The 21,318-nt window shown below is 39.8% G+C and overlaps 2 protein-coding genes across 21 annotated transcripts in view; one reads left to right on the forward strand and one right to left on the reverse strand.

Annotated features, from left to right (window-relative positions):
• The window catches only part of PPP2R2B (protein phosphatase 2 regulatory subunit Bbeta), a 705,283-nt gene extending 694,611 nt beyond the window's left edge, over positions 1 to 10,672 (reverse strand). For 9 of the 20 annotated variants that reach the window (XM_055557489.1, XM_055557467.1, XM_055557462.1 and 6 more), the window contains exon 1: positions 9,555 to 10,670. The gene's annotated coding sequence lies outside the window, so the exon portion shown is untranslated. Of the gene's footprint in view, positions 1 to 9,554 lie in introns of all 20 variants that reach the window. The other 11 variants (XM_055557561.1, XM_055557552.1, XM_055557531.1 and 8 more) reach the window with 9 other exon arrangements.
• The window catches only part of STK32A (serine/threonine kinase 32A), a 125,620-nt gene that overhangs the window by 31,470 nt on the left and 72,832 nt on the right, over positions 1 to 21,318 (forward strand). The window contains exons 2-3 of the mRNA XM_055550890.1: positions 2,675 to 2,730; positions 3,781 to 3,932. Of these exons, the coding sequence (XP_055406865.1) occupies positions 2,675 to 2,730; positions 3,781 to 3,932 (208 nt within the window). The remainder of the gene's footprint in view (positions 1 to 2,674; positions 2,731 to 3,780; positions 3,933 to 21,318) is intronic.

Here is a 21,318-nt window from a genome sequence, read left to right on the forward strand (position 1 = left end):
ACTGGTTATTAGACAAATGCAAATCAGAAGTACAAGGAGAGACTGAAAACCAGCCAGAATGGCCATTATTAAAAAGTTTATTTATGTGAAGAGCTAATTCACTGGAAAAGACCCTAATGCTGGGAGAGACTGAGGGCAAGAGGAGAAGAGGGCGATGGACTATAAGATGTTTGGATGGCATCACTGACTCAATGGACATGAATTTGAGCAAACTCAGGGAAATGGTGAAAAACAGGGAAGCCTGGCATGCTGTGGTTCACGGAGTAGCAGAGAACTGGACACAAGTTGGTGACTGAACAGCTATAAACAACAAATGCTAGAGGGGGTGTGGCGAAAAAAGGAACTCTCTTACACTACTGGTGGCAATATAAACTGGTGCAGCCTCTATGGAAAACAGTACAAAGGTTCCTCAAAATACAGATGTGCCATATGATCCAGCAATCCCATGCCTGGGCATGTATCCGGACAAAACTATAGTTCTAAAAGATATAGGCAACCTTATGTTCATAGCAGCACTATTTACAATAGTCAAGACATGGAAGCAATCTACATGTCCACTGACAGAGGACTGGATAAAGAAGATGTGGTATACTTATACGATGGAATATTACTCAGGTTTAAAGAACAATGAAATGATGCCAGCTGCAGAAACATGGATGGACTATATATCAGACTAAGTGAAGTCGGACAAAGACGATCATCTGATATCACTTTTATGTAGAATCTTTCAAAAGTGATAAAAATGAACATATTTATGAAAGAGAAACAGATTCAAGCAGAGAGAACAGACTTGTGGTTGCCAAGAGGGAAGAGTAGGAGTGGGAGGGATGAGTTGGGAGTTTGGGATTAGCAGATACAAGCTATTTTATATAAAATGGATAAACAACAAGGTCCTACTGCAGTACAGGATACTACATTCAGTATTATGTGATAAACCATAATAGAAAAAATATGAAAAATATAGAAAGATGCACAACTGAATCATACTGCTGTATAGGAGAAATTACATGACATTTTGCTGCTGCTGCTGCTGCTAAGTCACTTCAGTCGTGTCTGACTCTGTGCGACCCCACAGACGGCAGCCCACCCGACTCCGCCGTCCCTGGGATTCTCCAGGCAAGAATACTGGAGTGGGTTGCCATTTCCTTCTCCAATGCATGAAAGTGAAAAGTGAAAGTGAAGTCGCTCAGTCGTGCCTGACTCTATCGACTATAAGTCAATAAAATATTAAAAAATAGTTTGTCTTTTATCAGAGTTATACCATTCTTTTCAGGTTAAATCCAGAATTATTTGTGATAGACATGCTGTCTCACATGATTAAATGGCTTTTTTTTTTGGCTGAAATAAAGTGAGTTGTGTGTTAAGTAATGATTATGAAGTCACATTATAAAAATATTTCAACCTTGAGAAAGCTTGGAAGCTGAGTGGTTCTCCGTTACTCATCTTTCTTTCCTTCAAAAGGAGCTAATCTGATTAGTTTTGAAATCAATAAATCATGTCTTTTAAAGAGAAGAATAGAACCTTTTAGTATTTTGCAGTTTTTTCTGATTAAATTCTTAAAAGCCCTCATTTGAAATTTAACTTATCTAAATTCTTATTTCAAAAACCAGGAAAGATAGTGGACATTTTCTCAAGATCATCAAGGCACATAACCAAAGCTTGTCACCTTTCTGGAAGAATCTATGCTTTGTTCTCTTCACCAAGCATTTCTTGAGCACTGAACCAAGAGACCATGCTATCATAAACTAAATATTTATTGCTTCTGAGTCCTGGAAGGAAATTTTTTTTAATTGACATATAGTTGATTTAAAATGTTTTAGTTTCAAGTATACAACATAGTGATTTAATATTTTTATAGATTATACTCCATTTAAAGTTAAGGGGTGGAAATGGGATTTTTTTTGCGGGGAGGCCATGTCATGTGGCATGTGGGATCTTAGTTCTGTAATCAGGGATCAAACCCGAGTCCCCTGCAGTGGAAGCGATGAATCCTAAGCACTGGACTGCCAGGAATTCCCTCAGGGTGGAATATTTAAATGGCAGATGTAAAAGATCATCTCAACTTCAAATGAATTTTATAAAATAAACTTTAATGCTCATATTTATCCTCCTCTGTTAGATATTTATGCCTTGGGGATCAACTCATTCTATAAACTTATATGGGTAATAGCTTCCTACTTGGGAAAATTGAAATCATTTTGATACATGAAAGAGTGGTTGTAATGAGAAACAGACAAGGAGAAGATTTTTAAAGTGCAGACCCTTAGTGGCAATGTGTGCACAGAGGACCATGTCTTTGGCCACCTACGTGAAACCCCTGTTATACACACTTAGATCCCCACCGCATCTGTCCTTCTTAACATTCAGTGAGAGTTTTAATTGTCCATTCATTTAGTGACTATTTAATCCATCAGAGTCTCTCTATGGAGCCCTCACTGGACCACAGTCTCCGAAGAGTAGAGACTCAATTTCTACTCTATTATTTCTATAGTCCCTAGTACTAAGCCCTGTGATTAAGTGTTCAAGAAATGTCTACAGATGAATGAATGGTCATATTAAAGTAGTCTAGAATGTTGTTTACATAAGGTACTTAAGTTTAGTTCAATCTTTATATATTACTTATTAGTCACTAAAGAGCAACTGAATTACTCACGATGTTCTTTTTGTTTTACAGTCAACTTTGACCACTTTGAAATTTTGCGAGCCATTGGAAAAGGCAGTTTCGGGAAGGTAAGAACCAAAATGATTAACCACTAGCAGAGTATGTAGCTCAGAGAGCCCAAGAATGTTCAGATGAGTTACTGGGACCACAATAAATATGAGGTGTTTTTATAATGAGTTTTTATAAAAGTATTACCACACTTTGAACAAAGTATGTGACAGGCAGCTACATAACAAACATGTATGCTTTCAGAATTATCTCAAAGACAAATCAGTTTACTCAATGGAGTTTCACACTTTCTCTATGGTAACAGGAAGAGTAAGGTTTCATAATCATTTTCAAATTGTACCAGTACCTTCAGTAACAGTTATCTTGTCAGTGTAAGAATTAAATCTTTCCATGAGGGATAGAAGCTGATTTCTGTTTTCCCCAGTTGTACCATATTTTTTTCTTTTTTAAAGACCTACTGTAAAAAAAAAAACAACAACAAAAAACCTACCATAAAACATACACATTCACTCTAATTTTTTATAAGAAACTTCCAGATTCAAATCCTGAATAGTTTCTTTGTGGAGACAAACATAACAAAATATCTCATATTTCATATTGGACTTGCATTTTAGAAACACCTGCCGTCGACTTTATCTGGCATTATATGAACCTCTTAAAGAATTTTATAAACATGGACATCATAGTGTTTTCTCCAGTGTTTCAAGCCCTTTTTGGTTATATCACTTGTGGTTGCTAAAAGAAGTTCTTTGCACAATATTGTTCATCTTAACATTGAGCCATGTCCATTTCACTCATTAAAATCTGAATAAAAATGTCATTTGTTATTTGAAGATTCCTGACATGGAGGAAGTTATTTTTCCCCAATATGTTGTCTAAAAAATCCCCAAAAGCAAAAACAAGCAAACTTGTCTGAGAAAGGAGAGATTTAGAAATTGACTTGGTACAGGGGAAGGAAAAAGAAATCAGAGCTAAGTGGCAACTTTAACATCAGAGAATTTGCACATGATAGGGCCTCCAAGCGGTGCTAACCAGTCTTGTGCTGTCTCATGCCCACAATCCATCACCTCCCTACCTAATCACGTTCTCACTCCGGCTGGCACCATTAGGTCTGCATCGTACAGAAGAATGATACCAAGAAGATGTATGCAATGAAGTACATGAACAAACAAAAGTGCGTGGAGCGCAATGAAGTGAGGAATGTCTTCAAGGAGCTCCAGATCATGCAGGGACTGGAGCACCCTTTCCTGGTTAATTTGTGGTGAGTGGTTTTCCTGGACATTTAATGGGACAGTCCTGCCTTCACCCCAACCCTGTTACATAAACACACCCTGATTTCTACATGTGCATTTGCAAAACCGTCATTAGGATCTTCGTGGGACTTTCATTCACCTTGGTTTGTCTTTTCTAAAGAAACAAAATTGTTATAAATACCACACAGCAGGAGGTGAGTGAGCTTCACCTATATTTATAGCCACTCCCCATTGCGCACATTACTGGGAGCTCCTCCTCCTTGACAGATCAGCAGCGGCGTTAGATTCTCATAGGAGCATGAACCAAACTATGCTTGAATCTTCCCCAAACCATTTCCCCCCACCCTCATCTGTGGACAAATTGTCTTCTACTAAACCAGTTCCTGGGCTTCCTTGCTGGCTCAGTGGTAAAGAATCTGCCTGCAGTGCAGGTAACCTGGGTTCGATCCCTGGGTCAGGAAGATTCCCCTGGAAGAGGGCATGGCAACCCACTCCAGTATTCTTGCCTGGAGAATCCCATGAACAGAGGAGCCTGGCGGGCTACGGTCCATAGGGCCGCAAAGAGTCAGAAGTGACTAAGCAACCCCAAACTGGTCCCTGGTGCCAAACAGATTGGGGACTGCTGTTGAAAACACTGTCATTTAATAGGCTGACAAGGAATGAGTTCAGATGTTTTCTCACTCATTACATCTTTTTCCCCATAATTGTGGGGCAGGGACTTTGAGTGTGAAGTATGGCATCACTGGTGGACATGAAGTTGATTGTTAGGACTTGTACAAAGCGCCTTCTCCTTAAAGTGATGGGCAAGCAACCTGATTTCCTTGCAGCATACTTCTTAAGCAGCCATATACACACCCATGAATTGGAAAAAGATGGGTGCTGCCTTTCTCCTCAAACCAGCTTTAACACAACTGGAGCTAATTTATGTCAGTAGCTAGACATTAAATGACTGATCTGCTCTCAAAGCAATTATCATAATCCAAGGCTTAGAAAATGGCAGAGAGGCTTGCATTATCTATTACTTCGAGGTCTTTATGTGGCTGGCTCATTTTCCTCTATATTTTAATGCATCCATTATATTAAGAGCCAGTTCTTCAGTATGACTGTTATTTAAATATGCATACCAAGCAGTTCTCACTACTAGTGAAGGAAAAAAAAACTTTTCCCCCTTTTTAGTTAGAGAATACTAATGGAAAAATCATTAAAATGTCACTGTGTGTTTAGGGAGATTCTCTGGAGGAATCAGTGCATAAAAACCTGTCTCCATCTTTGATTAATACAGCTCACTTCATACACAATTTGCTCAAAGCCTCTGTGCTGCAGTTGAAAAGAAAATGGTTGTATGTGACTTGGAAATAGGTCTATTAGGGTTTATGCACTTCTCAGACATAGGGAAGTTAATTTTAAATACAGCTTCAGTGTATTTAATCAGTAATTTAGACTGGCCTATTCACAATGCTGCCATGTAAAGAGTTCAATGGATGCAGCTCTTTCTTTCCCATCCTTAACAATCATCAAATTGCCTTTTTTCCTCTCTCTTCACAATGATGAGCCTCCCTTTGTTCAGAGTCACACTGTCCTTTTTCAAAAGTTCAAGCAGCTAATTTTCTTCTTTTAAGAGCAAGAACCCTTCATAAGGACACACTTAGCATTTTACTCTCTCATCGCCGAGTAGGCCAAGTTGATTTCACTCAGTTCCCCTCTTTTTAAATAACATGAGTGTTATAAGACTTGAAGCTGGCCAAAGGTTATAGATTTTGCTTTGCTTACTTGGTGTCATTCTAGACGACATTCTCTTCTCCGTGAATGTGATAACAGGACATATATTCTACTCTGCCCTTCTTCTCACCCTGACACTGAATCCTGCCTTAGAACCTGGGGCACCATTAAAACTGATAGAAGAGAGGAGAGACTCCTTACCCCATGATTCTAGCACCACATTCAGTACTGAAAACTGGGAGGGGCATTCCTAAACAGAGAGCGGCCCTTTTGTCCTTCAAACCTTGAGATAAGTCTTCAGAAAGCATCTTTATTCCTTCTAATAAATGCCTTAATCCGTACAGCATAGTGAATGTAAGTGTCTCGTTGCACAACTCTTAAGTACCTTGTAATATTTCAGGAGGTGTGGTTATGAGTTACTTCAAAATTCTTAAGTCCCATTGTTAGAATGGGTTAATGTGTGCAATTAGGTTGTTTCTGTGAATGAAGTATGGGCAAGAGCTATGCCCAGTGCCCAGAACATAGTCAGCATGTTACAAATGGTAGTTCTTACTTTCCTTGCTCCATTAAGTCATAGCATTCTGAACATGCCCGTCACCAACAGCCAGTGTGGACCCCAAAAGACAACTTTGAAGGGTACTTGGCCCCATAGCATCAGGGCAGGTTGTCTGTACAGTGGCACTCACATGCCAACTCATTCCCTATACAAGCTTATGCTTATTTTTTTTTCCACATTTATTTTGTGAATCAAAGAAAAAAAGATCTCCAGTGTGTTATATACAATTTAATCAAGATTTTTATGTCCTGGTTTAACTAGACTGAGCTTTACATCCCCAAAACTTCAGGAGCTGGTTTTCTTAAGAAGCATCATATGATAAAATTACAGCAATATTTTCTTTAAAAAACTCCTCTGTACCCATTTATATATTCTGTTTTGCTGATATGCTCTGTAGGCCTGTCAATACTACTTATAATAATCTTCTCATGGATGCTCAAAATGTCCTTGTCCTCTGGGGATGTTCAGAAAATTCTGGTTTTCAGGATGAAGGAAAACACAAGGAGGCTTTACACTAATGTTAAGAAGTTGGCTTATGAATATACTAATATAAACATATACACATATTACCTTTGAAAATGTTTCCGCTCATGGCAACTTGAAAAACAGAAGAACACATTGAAAAATGAAAACTCTCCAATAATCCTATCCCCTTGAAATGACCACTCCTAACAGTGTGCACTTTCCAGTAAAATGTCTGTATTTGATGATGCATGGGTCCCATTCATTCCTTCTTTCATGTATAGATTTCCTGAGCACCACAATTCATAATTAGGGTTGCCAGACACAATCCAGGATGCACAATTAGATTTGAATTTCCGATAAATAACCAGTACCTTTTGGTATATGTCCCAAATATCATACAGGACATTTTTAACTGAAATAGAAATTCAGATAATGAGTAAGTTTAAATGGCCATCTTGTATTTGCTCACTCTGGGGACCCTCATTGTAACACAGATCCATCCTGTGGAGATGCAGTGGTGAGCACAAACAGATAGACTTGCTCACCCACACATTACCAATAACTATGAGAGGCTGCTATTAATCAGGAGGCACATGAATATATCAACTGTGAGAAGTGCATGGATGGTCTGCGTGCACATATGGGTTTCAGGGGAGGAAGGTCACTAATCCGGGAGCAGCAGTGTTAAGAGTGGAAGAACCTGATGAATTAAAATCCAACCTCCCCAGCCTCCAAAGAGTTGGCCCCACCCAGAACACGGTCATCAGATAAAGGTTATGTTAGAAAGTGAAGGCTGCCATTCAGGGCTGGTATCCAAGAAAAGCAAATACATTCTTTCCTTGAGCCCCTCCCCAGGGGCCTCTAACAGAGCCCTGGCAACCCATACCCGAGAACCAATCGCCCCAGACCTGCCCAGCACAGCAGATCCCCAGGTGGCTTTTGTTAATTGGAATTAAGCCTGCAGCTGCACACAGCTGCTCCCTCTACTCTCCTAGCCTGGCTCTTCTGTTCCTGTGAACTCCCAAGGGTCCGCATGTGGTTTCAGGAAATGAGGAGAGGAGATTGTCTGTATTAAGTGAAAAGGACCATTTGTCCTGGGAGTGCGAAAAGGGAGCCCTGGGAGATGGCTCAACACAGCCACATGAATGGGTTCCCTGGAACCAGACTCCATCCTGTGTGACTCAGAGCCCTGGCACCTGTCACAGAATCAGAGACCCTGAGAACGCAGAGTGGCCTTCAGAGTCCTGGCATCAACATAATAGCTCCTATTACTTTGGGTTTTACAGATATGATGTTATGTATTCATCCCAGCAACCTATGTGGATAAAGATTGTTTTTCCCATTTTACACCTGGGGAAACAGAGGCTGAGAGAGGTTAAGCCATTCCCCAGAGTCTCACAGCCAGGACTTAAACCCAGGAATCCGGAATTCAAAGCCCGTGCTCTTCCTGCTGAACTCTCCCCTCCCCTACGAACATCTTGGGAGACTCTCAAAATATATCTCCTTACAAAATATGTAAGGAAATTCGATTGATTTTGTCGCTCATTCTCCACACCCCACAAGAATACAAACTCCATAAGGCAGGTTTGTCCACTGCTCACTCTCCTGCTCCTTACCGTAATGGTGGCCACCTCACAGGAAGGGCTGAATAAATCTCTGTTGCATCAACAAATGAATGAACGGCCAAAGTGAATTAGCAGCGGGACTAGGCTTCTAGCTCCTGTGTTTCTTCGCTCTTTTCCCATCACGCCTCTGCCACCTCTCCCTCACTCACTAACAGCCCCATATTGTCGTGCCTGTTTCAGGTTCTTTGTTGGCCCTGAGGTCAGAGGGACTGGAGTTTGAATCCATCGCACCACTTGCTAACTACGTAAATGAAGCAATTTACATTTTGTATGTTGCTTGGTTTCTTCATCTATAATCGGGAATGACAGCAATCTCCATAGCAGAACGTACTACTTATTAATAAGAACATGTATATAAAGCATCTCAGAAACAGTAAGTGTTTAACAACAGCTTTAAACAAACAACTCTGAGGCCCCTCCCAGAAATGAAATGACTCCCTTCCCCCATGGCCAGAAATGATTCTAAAATTTCTCAGGTGGACAAATGTGCTTGAACATGAGCTGGCTTGGGCATTACAAAGTCTTGTTCTAAAAACTTAACTCAGTTTCTTTGACTATAAAATAAATGTTTTGGTATAAAATAAGAAAGTTCTAATGAAAATAATAAATATCCATATTTATTATTCATCTTCATTTATTACTTCATCTCTCAGAAGTAATTGTAATAGTTATCTTTATAACTATAGTTATTAGTTATGCTTTAACAAATTACCACACAAAAACAACAACAAATTACCATAAACTTAGTGGTTTAAAACAACATGAATCGAAGAAGTTGAGGTTAAAGCTATTTTCATAGTATAATGAAACATTTTTCTTTTGCCCTGCACAGTTATTTGCACTGAAAGTTCACAAACAGACAAAACTAATCAGAACAACAATTTCCTATGGAATGTAGAGATTAACTAGAAGGTAGTATTAACTAGATTACTAGATTAACTAGAAGTAGTAGAAAACTGAGTGAGTGAGAGGTTCTATTATCTTTACTATGGTGTTGCTCATATGAGAGTATATATTTGTCAAAGTTCATTATATTTTACACTTAATATTTGTGCATTCACTATAAATGAATTTTCCCTCATTAAAAGAATATAAGTTTTTATATTTTATAAATACAAAAATATAAATTTAAAAGAATATAAATTAAAAAACACACAAATCTTACAATTTTGGAAGTTAGAAGTGCAAACTCAGTCTTAACTGAGCTAAAATCCAAGCTGTCGGCCTCCTTCTGGAGGCCCTATCAGAAAATTTGTTTTCCTTACTTTTCCAGCGTCCTGAAGCTGCCTGTGAGCCTTGGTTCCTGGCCGCTGTTTCCATCTTCAACCCTCTGACTTTCCGCCTTTCTCCTCCATCTTCTAAGGACGCTTGTGATTACACTGGGCCCACCTGGTGGTGATGGTTCTCTCCTGACCTAACTCTCTAACCAGGCTCCTCTAAGTCCTTTTCTCAGCTAGGCCTCAACCTTGCCCTCTAAAAACTTCAACTAAACACTGGCATTGTTTCTAACAGCTCAAAGTCTCATCCTAGAATGACCCCAGCCCCCTAAAATGCTTTGCTGAGAAAACTCAAGTCTGCCACGAAAACTTACTCTTTGGTCCCCCACCAACACCTTAAGATAGTGCTCCTTCTCTCAGCCTCTGCGGGAGGGGAGGAGCCCAACTTCCCTACGTAGCATCATTTAACAAACCAGATGGGTTTCAGGTGGACCAACCCCACCTTCCGAGTTTTTGTAGGTTTTCACCTTCCTGACTCTTTTGAGCCCCAGCTCACGATCCTCCCTGTTCCCTCTTAAACAAATTAGAGTTGAATTCAGTTCACACTGGACTCTTTTCCTATTGCAATACGATATAACTGACTAAAATGTCTCCTTATTACTTTAACCACTGTCAGCTTTGTTAACTTAGGAAGTTCAGTTCAGTTCAGTTGCTCAGTCGTGTCCGACTCTTTGCGACCCCATGAATCACAGCATGCCAGGCCTCCCTGTCCGTCACCAACTCCCAGAGTTCACCCAGACTCACGTCCATTGAGTCAGTGATGCCATCCCGCCATCTCATCCTCTGCCATCCCCTTCTCCTCCTGCCCCCAATCCCTCCCAGCATCAGAGTCTTTTCCAATGAGTCAACTCTTCGCATGAGGTGGCCAAAGTACTGGAATTTCAGCTTTAGCATCGTTCCTTCCAAAGAAATCCCAAGGCTGATCTCCTTCAGAATGGACTGGTTGGATCTCCTTGCAGTCCAAGGGACTCTCAAGAGTCTTCTCCAACACCACGGTTCAAAAGCATCAATTCTTTGGCGCTCAGCCTTCATCACAGTCCAACTCTCACATCCATACATGACCACAGGAAAAACCATAGCCTTGACTAGATGGACCTTTGTTGGCAAAGTAATGTCTCTGCTTTTGAGTATGCTTTCTAGGTTGGTCATAACTTTCCTTCCAAGGAGTAAGCGTCTTTTAATTTCATGGCTGTAATCACCATCTGCGGTGATTTTGGAGCCAAGAAAAATAAAGTCTGACACTGTTTCCACTGTTTCCCCATCTATTTCCCATGAAGTGATGGGACCAGATGCCATGATCTTCATTTTCTGAATGTTGAGCTTTAAGCCAACTTTTTCACTCTCCTCTTTCACTTTCATCAAGAGTCTTTTTAGTTCCTCTTCACTTTCTGCCATAAGGGTGGTGCCATCTGCATATCTGAGGTGATTGATATTTCTCCGGGCAATCTTGATTCCAGCTTGTGTTTCTTCCAGTCCAGCGTTTCTCATGATGTACTTAGGAAGAGATATGATTACATTAAGGGCCCTGTGAAGGGGAAATAATCCTGAATTATCCAGTGTTGTCATAGGAAGAAATTGTCCTTGGATTTGGCCCTGATGAACTCGGGTAGGTGTGGAAGAATGGAGTAGTTCCTAAAGATGAACTTAGCAAAAAACAGTGTTATTGTGTGGCCAACACATAATAATTGTTCTGTATAGTTGTTGGCTGACTGACTAATGGACTAATGGCCAAGAAACTAGGTCTTTATAATGCAAACATTCACTTATTCATTTACTCCTCAGTATTAAAAGGGAGTCCTTAGTTACAATCAACACAAGGAGATATTAGAAAATCTAAGCTCAAGAGAGATTCATTGGAAGGATATGGGGTAGCTTACATAGTTATCAGAAGTAAAGCTTGAAGAAGTAGGTCTCAGGAGGGTGAGGGACAGAGGCAGCTCTGGGACTCTAGATGGCAGGAACTAGCGGGCAGGCTGTCTCAGCTGGGATGAGTCAGCTGTAGCCAATTTTCTAACCTTGCGTCACCTACTCAAGATTCAGAATCCTGGGAGGGAATCCAACTGGCCTTGCTCAGAAAACGTGCCTACCCCTTGGCAAGAAGAAAGAGTGAAATAAATAAAGACTCCTAGACTGTCCGCCTGAGCACTTGATAAATAATAATGTCATTCACTGAAGAGGGAGATCTGAGGAGGGACAGGTTCATTGTCAAAATAAAGAACTCTCTCTTCTCTGTGTTAGTTTTGAGCTGCGTCTTAGGTACCCAGATAGAACTGTTGAATAGATGATGAGTCTGGAGCTCAGAAAAGAAATCCAGACTCCAAGGAAAAGTCCCACAAAATACTAACATGGGAATCATTGGCTTATAGGTCCTACTTACACCAGGGATTTGAAGAAAGCACCACTGGAGAGTAATTAGATAGAAGAAAAGGGCTGAGGATTCAAGATCTAGAACATTTAATAGTTCTGATAGAGGAGAAAGACTCAGGGAACTAGAAAAGAAGAAATTGCCAAGAACCTAGCCAACAAGTGAGGAATAAATCAGGAGACTGTGGCAATCCAGAGTCAAGGACACTAAGTACTTCGGAAAAGAAGGTGTATAAACCATTTCAAGTGCTGCAGAGAAGTCAGGAATGAGGAAACAATTGCCCACTGGCTTGGGAAGATATGCATAGTGTGACCTTGATAAGAGCCAACGTCAAAAGTTTAGACAAAAGACTGAAGGGAGTAACTTGATGAGAACATGGGACTGTGTAATTTTCTTTTTGGAGGGTGAAGTACAAATTGGTCTTGTTGTGTTTTGAGATTAACCCATGTTGTCACAAGTAGCAAGTATGTTGTCATTTCTCTATTATAGTCCATTGTGTGAATATAGCATGATTTAGCTGTACATCTTAAAAAAATTTTTATTATGCAAAACAATGTTTAAAAATTGAAGTGTAGTTGATTCAGTGTGTTAATTTCAGGTGTACATCACAGTGATTCCTATGTATATGTGTTATTACAAATTATTGAGTATAGTTGCCCATGTTATACAGTAGGTCCTTGTTGTTTATGTATTTTATATATAGTATATAGTAGTGTTTATCTGTTTTATTGTTAATGGATGTTTGGGTTGTTTCCAGTTTGAAACTTTTACAAATAGTTCTGCTATTAGCATGCTTGTTTGTATCTTTTGGTAAACAAAAGTACTCATATTGGGGGGCATAAACCTAGAAATTATATCACTGGATCCTAAGATTTATGTATGTTTACCTGGCAGATTTCCAAAGAAGTACCTATTTATATTCACATCAGCAAGATGTAAGAATTCAAGTTGGTTTTAGATTGAATTTTCCTAGTGACCTAGAGTTTGGGCACATTTTTATATGCTTATTGGCCATTGGGAACCCCATTTTTTTTAAGTGCTTGAGTTTTTTCTCCATCTTTCTATGGTTTTTTGCCTCTTTTTTTCATTGATCTATAGAAGTTATTTATATATTCTGTGGTTGGCAGTTTAGTCGCTAAGTCGTGTCCAGTTCTTTGAGACCCCAGAACTGTAGCCCACCAGACTCCTCTGTACATGGAATTTCCCAGACAAGAATACTGGAGTGGGTTGCCATTTCCTGCTCCAGGGCATCTTCCCAACTCTGGGATCCACCCATGTCTCCTGTGATGCAGGCAATTCTTTTATCGCTGAGCCACCAGGGTTGGATATATTCTGTAAGTAAGTCCTATTGAGGATGTAAATTATTTGCCCAATCTGTGACTTATCTTTTCATTCCATAATGATGTTTTTGTAAATAAACATTAAAACTTGAATTTAAATATGGTATAATTTATCACTTTTCCTTTATAGGCAGTGCTTTCTGTATCATATTTAGGAAATCTTTGCCCATACCAATGTGAAAATATCTCGTTTCCTAGATGCTTTGTTGTTTTAGCTTTTATACTTACATCTGTAACCCAGGATCAAGATTCATTTTTTTCCCCATGTGGATATCTAATTAACCCTACATCATTTATTGAAGCTTTTTCACTTTCCTTCCTGCATCATAGTGACACATTTGTTATTAGTCAAGTCATCACATATGTGTGGGTTTCTAGGCTTTGTTTTATTGATCTGTTTGTGTGCCTTGACATATTAGTCACACCACTCTAAGTACTATAGCTTCAGACTGGTAAAAGAATTCAGTAACATAATTCTTATTCTTGATTAACTTGATTATGGTTGGCCCTCTCCAATTCTATGTTGGCTTTTCAATTTGTATTTTAAAGCTGCTGGTATTTATATTTGGTTACATTGAATTTATGGATTAATTCAGGGAGAATTAACATATATTTAAACTATTAAACCTTCCAGTTTATCAAATACACACAGACATATATCTATAATTAAGATAACACTTAATTTCTATTTTTAGTTTCAGTTTTTAGTGTAGAGTTCTAGCATATTTGTCTTAAATTTATTTCTAGGTATTTGATGTGTTTTGTGTGTGTGCTCAGTCACTCGGTCATGTCCGACTCGGTGACTCCAGGGATTGCAGCCAGCCAGGCTCCGTTATCCATGGAATCTTCCAGGCAAGAATACTAGAGCGAGTTGCTATTTCCTACTCCAGGGATTTAATGTTTTTTACATGACTACAAACAGTAATTATCAAAATTAAATTTTCTAGTAGTTTGTTGCTTGTTTACCAAAATATAATTGACTTTCAATATTGACTTTGTGTCCAGTGACCTTGTTAAATTGTCTTATTCATTCTACCAGTAGGCCTGTTGATTCTTTTGGATCTTCAAAGTTTATAATCATGTCATTAACTAACAATGACAGTTTTAGTTCTTCCTTTCCAACCTTCTTACCTTTTACTTTCATGCCCACTGCATTTGTATTGAGAAAAATGCAGAGTATAGTGCACATCCTTATGTGTTTGTCCTGATTTCACAGGGAAGGTTTTCAGGATTTCAAGATTTCATATGGTAACTGTGGATTTGTAGATATCCATTATCACAATGGGCTTCCCTTGTGGCTCAGTGGTAAAGAATCCACCTGCAATGTGGGAGACCTGGGTTCGATCCCTGGGTTGGGAAGATCTCCTGGAGAAGGGAAAGGCTACCCACTCCAGTATTCTGTTCTAGGGAATTCCATGGACTGTATAGTCCATGAGGTCACATTTCACTTTCTTTCTTTCATTATCACAATAAAGTTTGCTTCCAGCCCTAATTTGCTATGTTTTTTTTTTATCATGAATGAGTATTAAATTTTGTCAAATGTGTTTTTGTTGTATCAAGATCATTTCTATCATGTGGCAAAGTAAATTAATTAATCTTCAAATCTTAAAATAACCTTGATCCTAAAATAAACCCTAGTAGGTCATGTCATATTAAAATAAACTCTAGTTGTTCATGTCCTATTACAGTAAACCCTGGTTGGTCATGTTCTATTGTCCCTTTGTATATATCACTAGCGGAGAAGGCAATGGCACCCCACTCCAGTACTCTTGCCTGGAAAATCCCACGGACGGAGGAGCCTGGTGGGCTGCAGTCCATGGGGTTGCTAAGAGTTGGACACGACTGAATGACTTCACTTTCACTTTCATGCACTGGAGAAGGCAATGGCACCCTACTCCAGTGTTCTTGCCTGGAGAATCCCAGGGACAGGAGCCTGGTGGGCTGCTGTCTATGGGGTCGCACAGAGTCAGACGCGACTGAAGCGACTTAGCAGCAGCAGCATATATCACTAGACACCAGTACACATTTTAAAATATCTATTTATGTTTATTTTTATATATCAACATTTCCTTTATTATGTGTATATTATGTTTTTTTTATGTGCATAAACAAGTTTAAATGCAGAATATGAGCCAATCAAGAGAAAGGACCTAGTAACGTAGGATAGAAAGGGGAAGATAGCCAGAGCGAGCTGTGAAAGGTGAAGAGATAGATGTGGTTCAGGGAACAGGTAAGTGCACTGGCCTTAGGGAGAAACCAGGGCTCTTCTTTCCTTGCACAAGAACAGTGAAAAGCAGTATGTAACTAGGTATTTCTAATGTGGTGGGTTTGTTGTTGGGCAGATGAATTATTTCTCATGCCACTGCCTCTGTGACATATGAGTTATCAACTGAGAATGAAGAATGGGCCCAAGATAGGATTTTGAGGAGAAAAGCTGCTAAGTGACTGAAAGTGTGAAATTAATAGAGAATTGCTGCTGCTGCTGCTAAGTCGCTTCAGTCGTGTCCGACTCTGTGCGACCCCATGGACTGCAGCCCACCAGGCTTCTCCGTCCATGGGATTCTCCAGGCAAGAACACTGGAGTGGGTTGCCATTTCCTTCTCCTAATAGAGAATTAGGACTTTCTAAATATCTATTTCAGACTTGTGGTTATAAATGTACAGTGAATCCAATCAGCACTGTTTGTTTTTCTCCTTAGAGTTCACTTAATGGATATTTGTTGGTTTTTTGCTGCTGTTTTAAAACATATAGGTGTGTTTAAGTTTAGTTGGGAAAGGTATCCTCACTATGACAGAATTTAATGAACTGAAAAATGTATTTTGAGGAGGTAGACTCAAGAAATAGACTCTTGGAGGAAACTTGAGGAAATCATACATACATGAAACCTAAGATAGTTTATATCTTTTTGCTTTTTATACTTTTCATACAACCTAGACAGCACATTAAAAAGCAGAGACATTACTTTGTCAACAAAGGTCTGTCTAGTCAAAGCTATGGTTTTTCCAGTAGTCATGTATGAATGTGAGAGTTGGACTATAAAGAAAGCTGAGCACTGAAGAATTGATGCTTTTGAACTGTGGTGTTGGATAAGACTCTTGAGAGTCCCTTGTACTGCAAGGAGATTAAACCAGTCAATCCTAAAGGAAATCAACTGAATATTCATTGAAAGAACTGATGCTGAAGCTGAAACTGCAATACTTTGGCCACCTGAGGAGAAGAACTGACTTTTTGGAAAGACCCTGATGCTAGGAAAGATTGAAGGCAGGAGGAGAAGGGGACAATAGAGAATGAGATAATTGGATGGCATCACTGACTCCATGGACATGAGTTTGAGAAAGCTCCAGGAGTTCATGATAGACAGGGAGGCCTGGCGTGCTGCAGTCCATGGGGTCACAAAGAGTCAGACACAACTGAGCAACTGAACTGAAGACAGTTCATATTTTTGAGAGTTTATTTTTGAGGTGTTATGCTGAAATATTACATGTATGATCTCATGTATTTTCAAATACTAGTTCCTATACATTAAAAATAGTATTTGTCCTCTTATAAAGATGAGTAAACTGAAGATGAGAGGTTTGATTCCTTGCCAAACTACAAAACCTGAAAGTCATGCCAAGTCTAGATTCTAAATCCCACTCCCAAATTCTTTAAGACAGTGTTAACCTATATTTTCTTTTAATGTTACTTATACATATATCATTACTTTCAAAACTCTAGAATTGAAGTTTAACAAATTGCACAAAACTACAAAATCAATTAAAAAAATTTTCAAGAGTCTTTTAACATGATGAGTTATAATGTGTTAGTGAAACCAAATCACCATTTGTAACTTGATATATTCCAGTTTGACATTAAAAAAAGAAGAAAAACAAAACAAAACAAAACAATATGCCTGCTACTGCTTCCCTGATAGAGTTCCAAATGCTGGATATCAGAACTGGAGATGGATGGAAAGCCTCATGAGATCAAAACATTTCTGAATGTTGGTCTAGTTTGACTGTAAACACTAGTCAGGTGAAGGGAAATGGGATGCAGTAAAAATGAGAAGGGCATGGAGGACAAAGTAAGAATCTCTGTATTTAGTAGCAGGGCTGGGATGTCCTCTCCTAGCCCTGGAATTTTGAGACAGGGACAGGTAGGTCAGTAAGGACATAAATTGCTATTCTGGCCAAAGAGGCAAAGGAATAGACAATAGCAGGTGCCGGATGAACCTTTTCTCTCTCCACTTCATCCACTGGAGAAATCAATCAAGATACATGACTCAGCATATCCTGGAACCCTCTCAGCCCTGTCAGGGCCTGTCCAGCCACTTTTTGAATCACAGGTGGTAATTGGTGACCCATCAGTAACCTGAATTCATCCCACTTAGAGTGTCTGTCTGCAGGCAGTCTGCAATTCTCCCGAAGCACAAAAAGTGGTAACTTCTGATATATTTTCTCCAGACCCCTGAAAAATTCTATGGGTAAGAATATAATTTAATGGTTCCTCATTATCATCTGAGCATGGGTCTTGGCTTTTCCTTTTACATGGCGGGGGCGGTGAGATGTTGTTATTCCCCTTTGCTTGTTTACTGGCTAGAGTAATCTCTGAGGTACTATCTCAGGAGATTATATAGAAGATAATAATTGTCATATTTTCCCCAGAGAAACTTCATAAATAACATCTCCAGAGCCAGTCCAGATAAGCTGATGGATCACAGAATAGCATTTAAAGCTCTGTCCAGAGTGAGGGCAGAGCTGGAGGAAAATCAGCTACTATATCACAATGTCAGGAAAATATCTGCAGTGTCTTAGGTGTGGTGTTTAAAATTCATCCACAATCTCTGTCATTGTGTAAATTATGGATTTTGGTTCATTTTCTCAGAGGCTATAGTTTATGGTTTGAATCAGGCAAGTAAGTATGTGTATTACTATCTCCGAGGCTTTTATGAGCCCCTGCAATCAAAGTCAGGTCCTTCTGTTAGTTTCGAGCACAGTATTCTACACTTTTCCTTCACAGCCCTTATCATGTTTTATAACTAGATATTTGTGCAAATATTTGTTGTGTAGATGATTAGATTTAAGAAGAAGGAAATCATGATCCTTGATTTACTCTTTTAGCCTCAGCACCTTGTATAAAAAACATATAATAATTAGGTGTAAAATGGTCATTAAATAAACAGGTGTTCATCATGTACCAAGCTATTTGGATGCTGAGGTTGCTGATGGATAGAATGAGAAAGCATAAATTCCTCAAAGTGTTCAAATGAGGAACTCAGGTCAAAAAAAAAAATAATAATGGTTACAATACAATACAAAGCATCTTTAGCTAGGTTTCTGGAGTGTTCTATAACAGAGAAATGACTGGGTACTCTGAAAGTACAAAGAGGATTAACATCTTATTTATATTTGGTGAAAAGAGGTTAGAAAAGACTAAAGTAGAGGATAAATGAAATTTGAGTCTTTTTGTCTCCTGTGCTATGCTGTGCTTTTACTCACTCAGTCGTGTCCGACTCTTTGCAACCGTATAGACTGTAGCCCACCAGGCTCCTCTGTCCATGGGGATTCTCTAGGCAATAATATTGGAGTTGGTTGCTATGCCCTCCTCCAGGGGATCTTCCCAACCCAGGGATCGAACCCAGGTCTCCTGCATTGCAGGTGGATTCTTTACCATCTGAGCTACTGGGGAGTAAAGCTGTATCTCCTGAGATGTACATAAAAGTTTCCTCGTGAAAAAAGAAGTTTTAATGAACATTTATCATAACTATTGCATGGTAGTCTTCACATTTATTCTATGCACTTCCAAAAAGATCTATGTAAATTCTAAATTTTCCATGTTTACGAATTTTAGATATATGTTATTTTTTTCTAATTTTTGGCCATACCCTGCAGCATGTGGGACCATAGTTCCCCAATAGGGATTAAATACATGCACGTGGCATTGGGAGGCAGAGTCTTAACCACTGGACCACCAGGAAGTCCCTCCTGCTGCTGCTGCTAAGTCGCTTCAGTCGTGTCCAACTCTGTGCGACCCCATAGACGGCAGCCCACCAGGCTCCTCTGTCCCTGGAATTCTCCAGGCAAGAATACTGGAGTGGGTTCCATTTCCTTCTTCAATGCATGAAGGTGAAAAGTGAAAGTGAAGTCGCTCAGTGGTGTCCTACTCCTAGTGACCCCATGGAATGCAGCCCGCCAGGCTCCTCTGTCCATGGGATTTGCCAGGCAAGAGTACTGGAGTGGGGTGCCATTGCCTTCTCCAAGGAAGTCACTAGATATGTGCATTTTGAAACTGGATATACTGTACATAGTCAATAAAGCAGAAATAGATGTTTTCCTGGAACTCTCTTGCTTTTTCCATGATCCAGCGGATGTTGGCAATTTGATCTCTGGTTCCTCTGCCATTTCTAAAACCAGCTTGAACATCTGGAAGTTCACGGTTCGCATATTGCTGAAGCCTGGCTTGGAGAATTTGGAGCATTACTTTACTAGCATGTGAGATGAGTGCAATTGTGCGGTAGTTTGAGCATTCTTTGGCATTGCCTTTCTTTGGGATTGGAATGAAAACTGACCTTTTCCAATCCTGTGGCCACTGCTGAGTTTCCCAAACTTGCTGGCATATTGAGTGCAGCACTTTCACAGCATCATCTTTCAGGATTTGAAATAGCTCAACTGGAATTCCATCACCTCCACTAGCTTTGTTCGTGGTGATGCTTTCTAAGGCCCACTTGACTTCCCATTCCAGGATGTCTGGCTCTAGGTGAGTGATCACACCATCATGATTATCTGGGTCGTGAAGATCTTTTTTGTACAGTTCTATGTATTCTTGCCATCTCTTCTTAATATCTTCTGCTTCTGTTAGGTCTGTACCATTTCTGTCCTTTATCAAGCCCATCTTTGCATGAAATATTCCCTTGGTATCTCTAATTTTCTTGAAGAGATCTCTAGTCTTTCCCATTCTGTTGTTTTCCTCTATTTCTTTGCATTGATCACTGAGGAAGGCTTTCTTATCTTTCCTTGCTATTTTTTGAAACTCTGCATTCAGATGCTTATATCTCCTTTTCTCCTTTGCTTTTCGCTTCTCTTCTTTTCACAGCTATTTGTAAGGCCTCCTCAGACAGCCATTTTGCTTTTTTGTATTTCTGTTCCATGGGGATGGTCCTGATCTCTGTTTCCTGTACAGTGTCACAAACCTCCTCTTGATAAACCTATATGCACGTCAGGAAGCAACAGTTAGAACTGGACATGGAACAACAGACTGGTTCCAAATAGGAGAAGGAGTACGTCAAGGCTGTATATTGTCACCCTGCTTATTTAACTTATATGCAGAGTACATCATGAGAAACGCTGGGCTGGAAGAAGCACAAGCTGGAATCAAGATTGCCGGGAGAAATATCAATAACCTCAGATATGCAGCTGACACCACCCTTATGGCAGAAAGTGAAGAGGAACTAAAAAGCCTCTTGATGAGAGTGAAAGAGGAGAGTGAAAAAGTTGGCTTAAAGCTCAACATTCAGAAAATTAAGATCATGGCATGTGGTCCCATCACTTCATGGGAAATGGATGGGGAAACAGCGGAAACAGTGTCAGACTTTATGTTTTGGGGCTCCAAAATCACTGCAGATGGTGATTTGCAGCCATGAAATTAGAAGACGCTTACTCCTTGGAAGGAAAGTTATGACCAACCTAGATAGCATATTAAAAAGCAGAGATATTACTTTGCCAACGAAGGTCCATCTAGTCAAGGCTATGGTTTTTTGAGTGGTCATGTATGGATATGAGAGTTGGACTGTGAAGAAAGCTGAGCGCCGAAGAATTTATGCTTTTGAATTGTGGTGTTGGAGAAGACTCTTGAGGGTCCCTTGGACTGCAAGGAGATCCAACCAGTCCATCCTATAGGATCAGTCCTGGGTGTTCATTGGAAGGAATGATGCTGAGGCTGAAACTTCAATACTTTGGCCACATCATGCAAAGAGTTGACTCATTGGAAAAGACTCTGTTGCTGGGAGGGATTTGGGGCAGGAGGAGAAGGGGACGACAGAGGATGAGATGGCCGGATGGCATCACTGACT

The sequence above is a fragment of the Bubalus kerabau genome, chromosome 1, assembly GCF_029407905.1.
Source record: "Bubalus kerabau isolate K-KA32 ecotype Philippines breed swamp buffalo chromosome 1, PCC_UOA_SB_1v2, whole genome shotgun sequence".
Lineage (NCBI taxonomy): Eukaryota > Metazoa > Chordata > Mammalia > Artiodactyla > Bovidae > Bubalus > Bubalus kerabau.